The sequence below is a fragment of the Alexandromys fortis genome, unplaced genomic scaffold (assembly GCF_014885135.2).
Source record: "Alexandromys fortis isolate MF-2015 unplaced genomic scaffold, M_Fortis_MF-2015_v1.1 scaffold_83, whole genome shotgun sequence".
Lineage (NCBI taxonomy): Eukaryota > Metazoa > Chordata > Mammalia > Rodentia > Cricetidae > Alexandromys > Alexandromys fortis.
The window spans coordinates 2,165,019-2,183,123 of record NW_026068001.1 but is presented as its reverse complement, the minus strand read 5'-3'; the positions used below and the strand labels follow the sequence as shown (position 1 = coordinate 2,183,123).

The following is an 18,105-nucleotide window of genomic DNA, read 5'->3' as shown; positions in this document are numbered from 1 at the left end:
GCAGTTAAGAACATTTGTTGCTCTTGCAGAGGACCCAGGTCCAATCCCTAGCACCCAAATTAGGCAGTTCACAACTACCTGTGATTCCAGTTCTAGGGGATCCAAAACCCCCTGGCTTCAGTGGGTACCTGCACACATTTAGTATGTGTACATACATATACCCAGGCACACAAATACACATATACTAAAAATACCCAAATACACATACATTAAAAAAAATCTTAAAAAATAAAACCTAAGGATTTTATGAAACTTGCTTACCTACGCCCTTGGTATCAATCAAAGCAATGTTGCCTAAACCAGGCAGATTAGATTTCAGATGTATGATAGTTCAGGGGTTATTATCTAAGAGAAGAAAGCAGGCTGGCTGCATTCTCAACTTCCCCACACATACAGACATGATGTTACTAGGAAGGTCGTGAATAAACACTTCAAATAGGTTCTGCTTCTCTCCTACTGAGCAGGTCTTCTGGGTGGCTCTGCTGATTGTTTACATGTAAGCAAGCTTTTCCCCTAGCCTGCAAGGGTGGGAGTGAACCATAGTGGGATTTCTTCCTTCTTTTTCCTCTACTATCTCCACATCTTCAGCTGGATGAAGTGACTGATTGATAGGGAGAATGCACTTTAATGAGCCTTTATTAAATACCTGCTGGAACCCTCACATAAACTCGCCTGCCAATAAAGGGCATGGGCACCAGCATCACAGGAGGAAACCCATGCTGTGAGAACTCATGGAATGTGCCAAAAAGTTGTCCAGCTGACAAGAAGTAGAGCTAGAATTTGTGTTGCCTCCAGCCTAGTTTGATCCACATAAAAGATGTGGAAAAAATTAGTGGGTCAGAAAAAGGCTCAAAATTGATAAGAATAAACAAGGCAGGCTTAACAAGGTCATAACTCCTTGAAATTATCAGATAGTGGGGAGAGAGTCCGGAGACAGTGCAAGTTCACACAGACTTTAGCATTCTCCAGCGGCAAAAGAAACCATGACCTTGCTCCTGTCTGTGCTGTTATCTTTCCAATACTAGAAGGGGCTTTCTCAAATGGCAAGCAGTGTGTCAGGACACCTGAAATGTTCTATCATTTCCCATCAGCCCTTCCAAACTCTTCTGAAGTCTTGTGTCCTGTGGTCTGACATCAGAACCTCTTCTATCCAGCCTCTTTAAGTCACACTGTGCAAAACTATGGGTGCCCCCTTAGTTGGCATGTGAACTCCCCACTTCAATGATAACACCCATGGTTTTCTTCTTGTCTTCCTAAGTGATGCTTAGTTGACAAAGGCTTCTTTAGTACAAGACTCCCAAGCCGAAATTGAGCCATAATCCAAGCTTTTTGAGTACTATCTCTACCTTTTTACAGTTTTTATTAATTGTATAAAACAACAGGTTTTATCATAACATCATGACATAATGGCAAAAGTCTCATGGTTTAAATATTGTTTCATGTATGAAATTATTATAAATATAAAATTAAGTTTAAGTTATGTGTACAAGGTATATTTGAGGCATAAATGAGTTACGGTTAATGTAAATAATGGACGATGAACACCTCAAAGCTCTCCAAATAAATTTCACCTATTAAAAATAGCTGGCACATGCCTTTAATCCCAGCACTTGGGAGGCAGAAGCAGGCAGATATCTGTGAGTTCGAGACTAGCCTGGTCTACAGAGCTAGTTCCAGGACAGGAACCAAAGCTACAGAGAAACCCTGTCTCAAAAAAAAAAAAAAAACCTATAGATGATGAGTAGGGACCCACACAACAGGTGTCAAATGGCCATGAGACCCACCCAGTCGGCAACTCTCACCTGGCACTAACTAGAGGAAGCCCCTCTATCTTTCTCAATTTTGAATTCCTCAATTTATAATACGTATCAATTGCTAATACAATTGATAAGACTGTTTTCACACAACAGGAGGCCTTGCCATATCTGGAGGTAGCTAAGATACTGGGCCAAAGAACCTCAGCCCAAATGGACAGCATCAGCAACAAGGGTGGCTCTTGTCTTGGTAGTTCAAGATTGAATAGGTGTGTGGAGCCCAGAGCCCAAATATTATTCCTAGAGCAAACCTGAGTGGTCTCTTAAAGTGCTGAAAGACACTTGGTTTCTGTGATTGCAAGAACCTTACTGAGCTTATACTGTCGTCAGACTATTCCAAATATCCCTAACCTCTGAGAAAGGGGGCAATTAATAGGCTTCAGACCAGAGAAGGTTTATTTGAAGTGGCTGAAGCTTTGGGTTTAAATGCCTCATTCACAGTCTTTTCCCCTTCTTCAGCCCCAGTGCTGGGAATGGAACCCAGGGTTTCATAATCACTTAGCAGGCATTCTTCCAAAGAGCTACGTCCTCAAAGGCCTTTTTTTCTTATAACTTAAGTAGTCTATTCCAGGGGTCACAAAAGTCTCACTTGAATATGGGAGGAAGAGCTGGGGATGCTAGGAGGCTCAGATATCTTTAAGACAAGGGAGTATGAATGTTGTTTTCTTCACAGTAGGTGAATATGTGAGAAAAAAGACTGAGGCAGAATTATATTCTTCCATGGCACAACCCACTCTCCCGAAGAGACAACCTAGCTGCTTTACAAGCACAAAGTTCTGTCACCTGTATTCGTGATGCATGTGTGTGTGCACCTGCACATGGAGGGCAGGGGTTGATCTTTGACTGTTCCCTACCTTATCTTTTGAGACAAGTTCTCTCACTAAACTTAGACCGCTTATTGATTAGGTCATCATGCCAGTGAGTTCCAGGGTTGAGGTTATAGACTTGCAGCATCATGCCCAGCTTTTTATGTGAGTGCTGGAGATCCAAAGTGAATTCCTCATGCTTGTATGGCAGGCACTTACTGAGAGCATATCTGTCACATTTTCAATGATAGCCTTCCTCAAAGGGGGATAAGTAAGAACCTTAGTTTCTGTTGGTCTCTCCCATTGCACAGCAGCACTGAGTTACAGATGCACGGTGACTTGATAACTGTAATCCTTGTTCTCAAGGAAGAGCACGACATCTAAGAACCCTGTTTTCATCTTGGGTCTTTTGGTATGGTTGCACTTATCTTATATCCCAACTATGCTAGCTATGGCATACATATCCCTTTCTGTTATTTCTCCTTTCTGAATGTGTACCATGTTTCCTGACCCCATTGTTTGAGGGCCCTCCTCCCTCAGATCTTGGTTGGCCTTCTACTTTCTTATCACTGATGAAATCAACTGCAGATTGTTTGGGGACCTGTCTTAGGGTCTCAGTTTTGTGTATTACTAATCATGGGCCATGGACAGCCTGCATTATCCCTGAGATTATATGCTCTCCTCAACTATATTGCTGCAGTATTTGTTCTTTCGCAGTGTGCTGAGAATGAAACAAGCCTTTGACAGCTGTGAGGCTCTTTTCCTTCCAGGCAAAGACTATCACCTTGGGATGGTGAGAGAGAAATGGAGAGGGGGAAGCTCTATCTTCCTTTCTACTGCTTCAAATATAGACAGCTGCTTGCTCACTTTACCTAGCTGCCCTGCAACCCACATTGGGGACTCAAGTTCAGCCCTAAGTCTGAGACATCCATGGCAGAACCATTCTTTTCCTAAGCGTGATGACTCCATTTCTAGCACCAGAAAAAGGGAAGAGAGGGCCTAACCACACCCATAAATAAACTACTTAGAAAGGAATACTTGGTGTGCTGCTTTGTGGTTTGTGGTGTGTCTTGATGAACCTTATTTAATGCTCACACCAGGTGGCACTAGTAGGCCCATAGTACAATTAAGGAAAAGGGTATAGAGCACTTTCAGTAGCCTGCGAGGGCTTGAATTGCAGTCCGGTCACTTGAATTCCCAACCACAGCTACCTACACTGGGAAGCCATATAACCCTGTTAAAAGATTTCCCTGTTATTGGGCCAAACAAATGAACACACATAATACATGCATACGTACTTACGTATGTACATACATGCACATATGCACACACACACAAATGCACACACACACCGCTTCTAATCATCTTATTAGATGAGCCAAATCTACGCATCTAGAGTTTGGAGTGTGGTGGTTTTTCCTAAGGAAGAGACTACCGGTTGAGCAGAAACACGGACCTAAATGCAGTACTTACATCATACACCTGGGGACTGGTCAGACATCGAGCTAGCAAGCCACACCAGGCTGGGAGAGTGGTGCTTAGCGGGGGACCACTGTGGGTGAGAATGGGCTTCAAGTAACTTTAAAGAGGAAATTAAGGAAAAATGGCTGCAATGAAAATATACACAAAACAGAATGCATTTTTAAAACCCAAAGAAAAATAGATTATCTGACATTCTACCCACAAAGTCTGCCTGCCTCCCATTTTCTCAGTACAACACAGGTAACCCTTACATCTATAGGAACAAAAAGTGAAGATGTCTCCATGGTGTCTAAGTGCACGTGGGTAACTCTTAGGGTAATGATATCTAATAGTCAGTTAGAAGAATAGTGGATTAATTCAGTCAAGCACAACGGTACACATCTGGAATCCTAGCACCTGGGAGGCTGAGGCAGGAAGAGTTTAATGGCAACCTGAGCAACACTATGAGCTTGTCTCAAATAATAAAGCCTCCGAACAATCAATCCAAAGCCAGCCAGCAAACAAACAAGCAAGCAAAAAGAACACTGGATTCATTAGAGTACATATTCCTTACCTAATTTGGTTGCTTTATGGAGAAGAAACCAATGTATGCTTCTAGTTGTGAATTATTTAACTCTTTTAAATAATAGAAAAACTCTTTGCTAAAAGACAGAAACAAGGGTTCTGCTGGAGTTCTCTGCAGACAAAACATGCTGCTGTGTGATTGCTGGCTTTAAAGAGCAGGCTCTGGGATGGATGTGGGCCACTACAGGGCAGTCGTTTCTCTCCTGTCTTTAGGAAGGTGGCAAGAGCTTCAATCTCTACCATGTCAAGGGTCAAGCCAGAAGCTTCCTTTCTGTTTCCTGCTTTGGGCACTTCAAAGACTAGCCCTTTTTAATTCATGTTGAGAAGTCCTGGAACAATGCCCTTTAAAACCACATATGCAAATGTGTATATAGTTTCTTAAAATGGGTTTATATTTTAAGTTAGTAAACAAAGTAATGTCTTTCACTGTGGCATTTTCATGCATGTATATCATTTTACTTTGTTCCTATTTGTCCCTTTTCCCCATCCCTATCCTATTTTTTGCTGGTTCCCTACCTCCCCCAAATAGTCCCTGTTTTTGCTGTCGTGTCATATATATTCTATTATTCTCTATTTTAATTAAAACTTTATTATAAAGAACTTGCAAATAAAAAATATCACACACCAAAATAAAGTTCATCAGAATGAACTTCTGTATGGTTAGAACAGCCATTCTAAAGCTATAGAGTTTCATACTGGATTTTACACTTTCACTAGAGAACATACTTTTATACACATACCTGTCATTAAAACACGGAAAAATTCATGTGAGTTAGAAGTAAATCCCATGGAGGCTGAGTGATGTGAACCATCCGGAGCTGACACTCTTCTCTCAACATGTCTCTAAACTTTTGCTAATTCTTGAAGTTTTTTCTCCAACTTTATTTTCCAAATCAACAATTTGGTCTTTGCTATGTACAACCATTCATTACATTGGGGGTTGGGGAGAGGTTATTTTCTGAAAAACTTGAGACAGGGTCTTATGAATTCAGGCTGGCCTTGAAATCCTGACTCTCTTGCCTCTGTTTCTCGCGTGCTGAAATTATAAGCATGCATCACCATACCCAGCCATAAAACTAATTTTTTTGGTGCTTCGAGACAGGGCTTCTCTGTAGCTTTGGAGCCTGTCCTGGAACTAGCTCTTGTAGACCAGGCTGGCCTCAAATTCACAGAGATCAGCTTGCCTCTGTCTCCCGAGTGCTGGGATTAAAGGTGCGCCACCACTGCCTCACTATAAAACTAATTTTTAATTTCCAAGATTTTTTTCTTTTCTTTTTGAACTATTTTCTAACAACTTGCCCTTATTTCATGACTGGAAAAAAACGCTCCCATTTCTTTCTAAACATTTTATCAGGAAATATTTTGGGTGTTTCTTGTGGTTTCTGTTTGTTAATTTGTTTTTGACTTCTGAGATAAGATCTCACACCTTGAAGCTCAGGTTGGCTTATAACTCATTATATAGTCTGTGTTGGCCGGGAACTTTTATATGGGTTTACATCATCATGCCTCGCTGAAGGTTTTTTAACAGTAAACATCTGCAGTTGTTTGATTATTTCAGCATCCCCACTCCTTCATGTATTTATTCAGTATCTTGGTTCATCAGGTAGGATGGGAACCCCTATTACGATATTAAAAATCAAAACCAGAGAAGATTATTCTGGGCAGAAAAACCTGTTGTCCTCAACATCTGTTTCCCTACTAATGCCACATCCCCCACCCCCCGTCAAGGGTTTCTACTTTCTCTAGATGTCTAAGAAAACTAACAGCTATTAGTCAATCTATTGACAAGAAGGAACCGCTACAGCGTTCCCAACAACAGTTTGAATAAATCAGCTAAACAAACTGGCTAAAACTCATGACTGTCTTTGACTCTATTTTGCCTGCTCAAATTCCTTCTACCTTCCTTTGGCTTTTCAAGTGACCAAAAATGCCTCTTTTGTGATTTCTGTAAGGCCTGGGAAAAGAAGGGAGAGTATGTGGACACATCTTAAACTGGAAGCCTGTCTACCCCATTTTAGGCTTGTGGGGGAGGGGGTCCTATAAATCAGTAGGAGTCATTCATGTACAAATCAACTGCCTTCTACACTCTCATGTTACTTAGATGGGATTCTGGAACTCATTTCTGTTTCTCTTCAAACAATCAATTATCACTTTAGCATTTGTCCTTCTGCAGCTGCTCTTCAATGTTCTCTATCCTCTCCAAGCCTAAGGAACAACATGCTTTCTGAATTATCATTTAGACAAAATTCACATGACTTTAAAGAAATCCCTAGAAGTTTTGTTTCAGTTAATAGAAAATATTAACTAGACCAACAAGAAAACCTACACAACAGAAAATGAAACAAGGCGAAGTTCTTCACCTGATGGCTTCAGAAAGTGACTAAGGCAGTGAAGAGGGCTAAAGTCTTGGAAGGAAACACCAAATGTGTGAACCCCACACTTCATGAGCCCCAGTTCCCACAGACACCTGAGAAGCTGAGGAGAGAATCTGGCAGATTCAGATGTAACAGACTGAGAATGACAGAGACTAGAGGCCGTACTGAGTGAGGAAAGAGATGTGAACAGCCCAAGCTTTAGGTTGAAACCCTAGATGAAAATGCAGAAAGAGACATTAACACTCACAGGAATTGAATCCATCTTTAACCTTTCTTGTTGATTGGGTTAAGATGATCTTGAATCCCTATAGCTGATGCTAACTGGGAGCAGTCCTAAACTGAAATACTTAAATCATCTCTGAAGGAGAAACATCATCCAGAGCAACTCCAGTTATCTCTAGATGTTGTCTTTGCTCATGTTTGTCACTGAGAAAAGAAGACATATACACAAAAAAAGAGACAGTTTAGGACACTGGGTGTATGACTTTGAGATGCAATGATTTCTGAAGCAGTACACAAAAGACACTAACAAGAACAGGATCAATCAACCAGATTAAGAGTTTCTGTTCTTCAAAAGACTTAATTTGGAAAGTGAATAGACAAGAGGAATAGTATTTTTACCAAATATAACCAGCAAAAGGTACAAATTCAGCTATATAAAAAACTCTTACCAATTAAGAAAATTGCACACAGCCCAATAGACAAATGGGCAGGAAATGTACAAGCATTTCATAAAGGAACATAGTTAATGGCCAGTAAATGTGTGAAGAGAGTCCTCAATCCCATGAGCTGTCACAGAAATACAAATTAAAGCGATAGTAAAATATACAATAAGAAAAATCAAAAGACTGACAATAACAACAACAACAACACATGTGGAGCATGTGGAGCAACTAGAACATTCAAACACGAGGAATGTGTGAAATAGTATTACCTTGGAAAACTGTTTTCTAACACTGAACCTACACACGTCTCTGGTTCTAGCCTATGTCTCTGTATTTCTTTCATATCTCTGTTCTTCCTACCTAATTTTTCTAATCTACACACCCCTACCCTGTCAAGGCTGGACCCCAACAGATGCAGCCCCCATGTGTGGCTCGGACAGTGGATGTTGTCACCAGTGTCTCCTGAGCCCAGGAGAAGGCTAAAGGATACTTGTGATCAAAGCCGTACCACAGCCTGAATATCCATGCACTCTCCTGCTTTGTCCGGCTTCCTCCAGCAGAATCCAGGCCATCCTAGAACAAACCAGAGAATGCTGATTAGGGAAAGAGATAATGAGAGATGGAGGAAAGGCTAGTTTTAAAATTGTAACTGTTGTGTTTTGCAGTGCTTAAGATTGACCTCAGAGCCTTGCACAAGTGAGACAATTGCTCTCAACACGCATGGGCTCACTCTGATGAATATCTTGCATATCACCATAGAACCTTCATCTGGCGATGGATGGAGATAGAGACAGAGATCCACATTGGAGCACCGGACTGAGCTCCTAGGATCCAAATGAGGAGCAGAAGGAGGGAGAACATGAGCAAGGAAGTCAGGACTGTGAGGGGTGCGTTCACCCACTGAGACAGTGGAACTGATCTAATGGGAGCTCACCAAGGCCAGCTGGACTGGGACTGATGGAGCAGACTCTCTGAATGTGGCTGACAAGGAGGGCTGACTGAGAAGCCAAGGAAAGGCACTGGGTTTTGATTCTACTTCATGTACTGGCTTTGTGGGAACCTAGTCTGTTTGGATCCTCAACTTCCTAGACCTGGAGGGAGGGGGGAGGACCTTGGACTTCCCATGGGACAGGGAACCCTGACTCCTCTTTGGACTGGAGAGGGAGAGGAAGAGGGAATGGGGGGAGAGGGAGGGAAACGGGAGGAGGGAAGGAGGTGAAAATTTGTAATAATAATAAGAAGAAGAAAAATGAAAAAAAAAACGTGCATGGGCTCATATAACTACAACTTTCCCAGAGCTAGAGCTCACGGTGGAGAACCACACACTACCATAGCTTCAAAGATACAGCTCAATGGTAGAGGATTTGTGTAGCATACACAGGGTACTGAGTTTAATGCCCAGAGCCACACATGTAGAGATATATTGAGAAGCAATATTCTAGCAGAAATTAAGCAAACACCAAAGGAAAAAACTGAATTCCTAAAGTAAAAAGTTCTAGTCATGTTTGTGGGTAGATGGAACCAATATTAGCATAAAATCTCTTTGGCATTTTATTTTAATAAATGAAGGTACTTCCAAGTACCTTTCAGGAGTTAATTACCTTACTGTAGTCTAGATCCTTGCAGGACAAAATTGTACATGGCCAATGGTAAAAAAAAAAAAAGCCTGTGCAAAATGAACTTTCCGTTCATTTTTCCCAGTGTCGACCTAGATAGATGACAATGCTAAATTTCCTGACAAACTAGCCCAAGAACTCTGTGGTCTTAGCACAGATTTTCAGTTACATAATTACATATCTCTCTACTAGCTTTAGGGGCTAATGATCAAGGAGATGAGAGTCAGGCTAGGAATTGTGGGATTTCTATCTACTATAAAGTAGCAAGCTCCTTATCATTTCTCTCAAACATCCTCACCAATTAATTTTCAGTTATCTGTAAATCAGACATTATTTGAGGTTTAAGATATCTTTCCTATACAAGTATATTATAAACAGTACAATTAATATAAAAATGAGATTGACTTCACCAGTTTGAGGGCACTGCTTGGATTCTATATTGCTAGATGACAGGTTCTCCAAGTACAAACAGTTGATGAAGCACACCTATTTTTATCACCACCCTTTTTAATACTACAGAGAGAAGCAAGTCTGAAAGTGAGAAACAATCAACAATATATACTAAAACTAATTACAAGTAATTCTAAATCACAGTGAGTGTAATTCTATAGCAATAACAAAGTTAGTCAGATGAGCATATAGAATACTGGAAGTAGAACAGTGGCCACCATATTCCTCTTACATCCTAATCTCCAGAATCTGCAGGTATGTTATACACAGGGCAGAAGGGCTTTGAGGAAGAAGGTAAGGAAGGCTATGAAAGTGGTTAAGAGCAATCACATGAGCCCTTTTTGGATAAGGAATGTGAAACTCAGAAGAATTTAATGGAAGAGAGTGGCAAGGGCCTTGCCTTGCTGTTGCTAGCTTTAAAGATGGAAAAGGGGCATAAGCCAGAAAATATGAGTGGCTTCTAGGAACCAAACATGAACCCCAGCAAACAAACAGAAAAGACACCACACCTTAGTCCCACTAAGGCAGAATAGGGTGTAGAGTGAGGTTCAGAAGACCAGGAACTAAAGTTGACAAAGAGGAAGGCTGCAAACTATCTGGCTGAGGCCCACTAAAGTGTGTTGGCACCACTGGCTCAGGCACATACGCAGTCCAAAGGGTTCAAAAGTAACTCATAGTAATTATAATACTAAAGGGCGCATTCCTGCTGGAGATTTCAGATGCCAACGAGACATATAATGCATGAAGTTAAATGCTGAACTACATGGAACAGAGCACATGTGGAAAAACTTGTGCTATGCAAATGTGTTCCAACTCCCACGATATGCAAATGCAAACACCCCTCCTTAAGGTACCAAACAAGCCCCAACTCTCTGTAAAGCAGGTCCCTTTGACTGCTAAACTTTCTCCCTTCTCCAGCCCACTACCTCCCTTGGAAGTGTACTATCTCTTAATAAACCATCGGATTCTGCTGCAACTATGTCTCTGCGCAATACTTTCATTGGGGATGTAAAAGCCTGGAAGCCCTTTAGAAGTGCCCCTTAAACGCTGATATCTACTAATATCAGCTGGCAGACCAGTTAGGAGGTAAGATCCACACTATGAAACTCCTAGACATTCCACTCATTTTGGAGGCACCTGAGAGGTGTCACTCCAGACAGGTCAGATGCACACCTCCCTCAATTACCAGGCTCTAAGAGCCCAAGCCTCCCCACCTTTCCCCATTCCTGGCACCCTCCCCCTCAATCACCAGGATATAAAGAAAAAGAAATTTACCCTAAACTTAACCTTGTCCTCTCCTCTGCCAGCACCTTGCCAGGTCCAAGAAACACCAGAGAGCCTGGACAGCAGTGAAACAACCAGATACCCTAAGACATGGCCAGCATACCAGCTTTCTCAGGTCCTCCAAAATTTCAACACCCACAAATCAGCAGGAAGCAGTCTATCAGATATCAGATAATGACTTTCCCAACTTTTACAATAAGAAAAAGATGGGAATGTTAGGATTCAGGCATTATGCTGGCTTGCCCTATCATCTGGCAGGATGCACTTTAGCAGTGCCCTAGTCATCCCAGGGTCCTAGTCTGTACACAGGTGCAAAGGTCCCTTTAAGAGACAAACTCCAGGGGCTGGAGAGATGGCTCAGAGGTTAAGAGCATTCCCTGTTCTACCAAAGGTCCTGAGTTCAATTCCCAGCAACCACATGGTGGCTTACAACCATCTGTAATGGGGTCTGGTACCCTCTTCTGGCCAGCAGGCATACATGCAGACAGAATATTGCATACATAATAAATAAATATTTAAAAAAAAAGAGACAAGCTCCACCCACTCCCAATCTCTGCTTTCATGTTTGTCCCTCATCTATCCTGGGCTTACCTGCCAGGATGCCACTTTGCACTGTATCATAACAAGGAAGAAAGAAAGGAGGGAGAGAGGGAGGTTGGGAGGGAGTAAGGAAGGAAAAAGAAAAATTGAAAAATGGGGTAGAGTGAAGGATCAAAGAACAGTAATTTGAAGAAAGTGACTTCACCAACTGTTTGAAGTTAAAAATTTGTGTGTCTAAAGTATCAGATTTTAGCCAGCGGGGAGGCTCCATTCAGGGACAAATGAATCCAACTTGCTCACAAAGTTCTCTGTCAATGGAACTCTAAACATCTGATTTTCAATGGTACACACACACACACACACACACACACTTCCTTCCAGACTCCATTAGCACATCCGTTTGTGTGCTGCCCTTGTTGATATGATGAAGGCAGGAGTCACACTCTTTGTTGCCTAGAGGGGCCTCATCAATAAGTGATCTTCTGGAAAACTTGAGGAAGGAAGTGAATGATGTATCATCATGTCTAGCCAACAGAAATCTCAGCTATGTCTGATCTGGCAGGAAAGTCCCTCTCTAACTGGATGAGAAGCTACTACCCCTGGGGCCAGGCAGCTTGCTTCCAGCTGAGCTTGTTTTTGTTTTGGTTGCAAAGTTGCCAAGACCTCTAGAGAAACAAAACAACTGTGTTTTCAGGCCTTGTTTTTGTTCTGATGAGTCCAACTTGCCAGAAACACAAAGTTGGAGTCTGCCCACAATATTCATATGCTTCCCTCACAGAGCCAAAAGTTTCAGCCAACCTGCTCCTTCCCATCTCCTACATGAGCTAATGGTAGCTTGTAGCTGTGACGCTGTTTACAGCTCGGGGCTTCTAGAAACAGTAAGGAAAACTGTCTGTATTGTTTTCTGGTTTTGTTTTTGTTATTTTTTTTTAACATCCCAACTGCAGTTTCCCCTCACTCCTCTCCTCCCAGTCTCTCTCCCCTCTCTGTTCCCGACCCCCAATCCACTCCTCCTTCATGTTTGTTTAGAAAAGTGCAGGCCTGGCAAAAGAGTCAGAGATAGCCTTTGCTCACATTGGTAGGAGTCCCACAAGAAGACCAAGCTATACAACTGTAACATATATGCAGAGGGCCTAAGTCAGTCCCATGCAGGCTCCTGGTCGTTCGTTCAGATTCAGACTCTGTGAGCTCCTATGATCCCAGATTAGTTAATTCTGTGAGTTTTCTTGTGATATCCTTGGTCTCTCTGGCTCCTATTTAGATCTGTACCCCATTTTTAATTGGATTATTTTGTTTGTTGATATCTGTTTCTTGAGTACTTTATATATTTTAGAGATTAGCCCTCTGTTAGATGTGGGGTTGGTGAAATCTCATCCCATTCTGTAAGCTGCAGTTTTGTCCTTTAGACAGTGTCCTTTGCCTTACAAAAGCTTCTCAGTTTCAGGAGTTCCTATTTATTAATTGTCAATCTTGGTGTCAGCACTATTAATGTTCTGTTCAGGAAGTTGTCTCCTGTGCCAATGCATTCAAGGCTATTCCCCACTTCCTCTTCTATCAGGGCAAGGCAGAACAGAAATATGCGGGGAAGGCTGGACTGAATGCTGGGAGGAAGAATGCAGAGTTTAGGGAGAAGCCCTGTAGCCCCACCAGAGATGGACGCTGGAACTTTAGCCAGTAAGCCACAGCCACATGGTAATACACAAATTAATAGAAATGGGTTAAATTAATATCTAAGAGTTAGGCAATAAGAAGTTAGAGCTAATGAACCAAGCAGTGATTTAATTAATATGGTTTCTGTGTGATTGTTTTGGGTCTGAGTGCCTGGAAACCAACAAAGTGCCTCACCCACAACATCTAGACTTATGTTGAGGTCTTTGATCCACATAGACTTGAGTTTTGTTCAAGATGATATTTATGGATCTATTTGCATTTTTCTATATGCCAACACCCACTTAGACCCCACCATTTGTTGAAAATACTTTATTTTTTTCATTTTATAATTTTGGCCTCTGTTGAAAATCAGGTATCCACGTGGACTTATGTCTGGGGTTTTTTTTTTTTTTTCGAGACAGGGTTTCTCTGGGGCTTTGGAGCCTGTCCTGGAACTAGCTCTGTAGACCAGGCTGGCCTCGAACTCACAGAGATCCGCCTGCCTCTGCCTCCCAAGTGCTGGGATTAAAGGTGTGTGCCACCATCGCCTGGCCTTATGTCTGGGTTTTTGATTCAAATCCATTGATCCATCTGTCTATTTTATGCCAATACCATATAGTTCTTATTACTATAGCTTTATAGTAGAGCTAGAAATCACGGATCATAATACCTCTTACATACAGTTCTTTTATTGAACAGAGTCGTTTTTGCTATCCTGTTATTTTTGTTTGCTTTTCCATAGGAAGTTACATATTGTTTCAAGATCTATAAAGACTTCTGTTGGGATTTAAACTGATTTTTGGTAAGATGTCCATTTTTACTATGATAATTCTACCAATCCATGAGCATGGGAGAATTTTCCATTTTCTAATATCTTTTTTTCCTAATATCCAATTTCTTTCTTTATAGACTTGTAGTTCTAATCATACAGGTCTTTCACTTGCTTGGGTAGAGTTAAACCAAAACATTTTATATGATTTGTGGCTATTGTGAACATTGTTGTTCCCCTGATTTCTTTCTCAGTTATTTAACATTTGTATATTGGAGGGCTACTGATTTTTTTTTCAGTTAATCTTGTATCCAGCCACTTGACTAAAGGTGAAAAGTTGTAGGAGTTTCCTGAGAGAACTTTTATGGTTACTTTTGTATACTACCATATCATCTGTGAATAGTAATACTTTTACTTCTTCTTTTCCAATTTGTATCCCCTTGATCTCCTTTATTATCTTATTGCTCTAGCTAGAACTTCAAATACTATACTGAATAGATATGGAAAGCATGGACAGCCTTGTTTTGTCTTTATTTTAGCAGAATCGCTTTGAGTTTCTCTCCATTTAATTTGATGCTGGCAATCAGCTTGCTGTAAACTGCCTTTATGCTTATGTTTAGGTATGTTCCTTGTATCCCTGATCTCTTCAAGACTTTCATCACGAAGGTGTGTTGGATTTTGTTGAAGGCTTTTCTAGCATCAAATGAGATGATCATGGGGTTGTTGTTGTTATTTTATAAATCTATTTATTTTACATTCCAGCCACCTTTTCCCCTCCCTCCTCTCCTCCCAGTCCTTACCTCTCACCCTGCCCCTCTGTTCTCACCCCATAATCCACTCCACCTCCATTTTTGTTTAGGAAAGGGCAGATGTCCCATGGGTATCAACAAAGCAAAGCATATCAAGTTGCAGTAAGACTAAGTACCTCTCCATGTATTAAGGCTGGGCAAAGTGACCCAGTATGAGAAGTAGGGTCCCAAAAGCCAGTAAAAGATTTGGAGACTGCCCATATTCCCACTGTTAGGAGTCTTACAAGAGGACCAAGCTATCACTTTTGTGCATATACTCAAAAAATGCTCAATCATACCACAAGATCATGTGGGGTTTTTTTCCTTTCAGTTTGTTTATATGGTGGATTACATTGACTGATTTTCCTATGTTGAATCATCCCTGCATCTGTGGAATAAGCCTACTTGTTAATGGTGGGTGATCTTTTTGATGTGTCCTTGGATTCAGTTTGTACTTTATTGAGCATTTCTGTGTCAATGTTTATGAGGAAAATTGGTCTGTAATTCTCTTTTTGTACCTCTGTGTTATTTGGATCTCAGGGTAACTGTAGCCCCAGAAAATAAATTTGGTGATGTTCCTTCTCTTCTGTTTCTATTTTGTGGAATAATTTGAGGAGTATTGGTATTAGCTCTTCTTTGACAGTCAGCTAGAATTCTGACCCTGGGCTTGGTGTGTGTGTGTGTGTGTGTGTGTTGTTTTGTTTTTGTTTTGGCTTGAAGACTTTTAATGACTGCTTCTATTTCTTTAGGCATTTTAGATCTATTTAAATTGTTTATCTGATCTTGATTTAACTTTGGCAAGTGGTATCTATCAAGAAATTTGTCAATTTCTTTAAATTTTTCAATTTTGTGAAGTATAGAGCTTTGAAATCTGATCTAATGATTCTCTGGATTTCCTCAGTTTCTGTTGTTAATGTCCCCCTTATCATTTCTGGTTTTGTTAAATTGGATATTCTCTTTTTGCCCTATGGTTATTTTGGATAAAGGCTTGCCTGTCTTGTTGATTTTCTCAAAGAGCCAACTCTTTGTTTCATTGATTTTTTTGTATTGTTTTCTTTGTTTCTAGACCCTGCAAGAAAACTGTCTTCTAGAACCAGTAAGGAAACTGTCTTTATTGCAAAAAAAGAGATTTTCCTTCCTATATTGCATCACTGTCTTTATTTGTAGGCATCCATTTAGAGGACAAGGTTAAGAGACCCTTGTCTTCCTTGAATTTAATGAAAATAAAGAGACAACATACTCAAACCTATGGGACACGATGAAAGCAGTGCTAAGAGGAAAGTTCATAGCACTAAGTGCCCACTTAAAGAAAACAGAGAAAGCATACATTAGGGATTTAACAGCACACCTGAAAGCTCTAGAAAAAAAAAGAAGCAGATGTGCCCAGGAGTAGAAGACTGGAAATAATCAAACTGAGGGCAGAAGTCAACAAAATAGAAACACAGAAAACAGTCCAAAGAATCAATGAAACAAAAAGTTGGTTCTTGGAGAAAATCAACAAGATCGACAAATCCCTATCCAAACTAATTAAACGACAGCGAGAGAACACGCAAATAAATAAGATCAGAAATGAAAAGGGGGACATAACCACAGACACAGAGGAAATTCAGAGAACCATTAGATCTTACTACAAAAGCCTGTATGCCACAAAACTGGAAAATGCAGAAGATATGGACATTTTTTTAGATAAGTACCATATACCAGAGCTAAACCAAGACCAGGTGAAAGATCTAAATAGACCTGTTAGTCGCGAAGAACTTGAAGCAGTTATCAAAAATCTCCCTTCTAAAAAAAGCCCAGGACCAGATGGTTTCAATGCAGAATTCTACCAGAACTTCCAAGAAGAGCTAATACCTATACTCCTTAATGTATTTCACAATATAGAAACAGAAGAGTCATTGCCAAATGCCTTTTATAAAGCTACAGTTACCCTGATACCAAAACCACACAAAGACCCAACCAAGAAAGAGAAATACAGGCCTATCTCACTCATGAACAACAACACAAAAATTCTCAATAAAATACTGGCAAACCGAATCCAAGAACACATTAGAAAAATTATCCATTATGATCAAGTAGGCTTCATCCCAGAGATGCAGGGCTGGTTCAACATACGCAAATCTATCAATGTAATCCACCATATAAATAGACTGAAAGAAAAAAAAAAACATATGATAATTTCATTAGATTCTGAAAAAGCATTCGACAAAATTCAACACCCCTTTATGATAAAGGTCTTGGAGAGATCAGGGATACAAGGGTCATACCTAAATATAATAAAAGCTATTTATAGGAAGCAAACAGCTAATATTAAATTAAACGGAGAAAAACTCAAAGCCATCCCACTAAAATCAGGAACATGACAAGGTTGTCCACTCTCTCCATACCTCTTCAATATAGTGCTTGAAGTTCTAGCAATAGCAATAAGACAACATAAGGGGATCAAGGGGATTCGTATTGGAAAGGAAGAAGTTAAACTTTCATTATTTGCAGATGATATGATAGTATACATAAGCTACCCCAAAAACTCTACCAAAGAACTCCTACAGCTGACAAACACCTTTGGTAATGTGGCAGGATACAAGATCAACTCCAAAAAATCAGTTGCCTTCCTGTACACTAAGGATAAGGAAGCAGAGAGGGAAATCAGAGAAGCATCACCTTTCACGATAACCACAAATAGCATAAAATATCTTGGGGTAACTCTGACCAATGAAGTGAAAGATCTAGTTGATGAGAACTTTAAGTCTTTGTTTTAATATTTATTTATTATATATACAATATTCTGTCTGTGTGTATGACTGCCGTCCAGAAGAGGGCACCAGACCTCACTATAGATGGTTGTGAGCCACCATGTGGTTGCTGGGAAATGAACTCAGGACCTTTGGAAGAGCAGGCAATGATCTTACCCTCTGAGCCATCTCTCCAGCCCAGAACTTTAAGTCTTTGAAGAAAGAAATTGAAGAGGACACCAGAAAATGGAAGGATCTCCCTTGCTCTTGGATTGGAAGGATCAACAGAGTAAAAATGGCAATTCTACCAAAAGCAATCTATAGATTCCATGCAATCCCCATCAAAATCCCATCAAAATTCTTCACAGACCTGGAGAAGACAATAATCAACTTTATATGGAAAAAACCCAGGATAACCAAAACAATCTTATACAATAAAGGATCGTCTGGAGGCATTGCCATCCCTGACTTCAAACTCTATTACAGAGCTATAGTATTAAAAACAGCTTGGTATTGGCATAAAAACAGAGAAGTCGACCAATGGAACCGTATAGAAGACCCTGACTTTAA

The 18,105-nt window shown here is 40.6% G+C and overlaps 1 protein-coding gene across 1 annotated transcript in view; it reads right to left on the bottom strand.

Moving 5' to 3' along the window:
* Positions 1-18,105, bottom strand: part of Slc9a7 (solute carrier family 9 member A7) — a 139,457-nt gene that overhangs the window by 7,502 nt on the left and 113,850 nt on the right. The window contains exons 14-15 of the mRNA XM_050160965.1: positions 8,197-8,279; positions 4,094-4,199 (exon numbers count right to left, since the gene is read on the bottom strand). Of these exons, the coding sequence (XP_050016922.1) occupies positions 4,094-4,199; positions 8,197-8,279 (189 nt within the window). The remainder of the gene's footprint in view (positions 1-4,093; positions 4,200-8,196; positions 8,280-18,105) is intronic.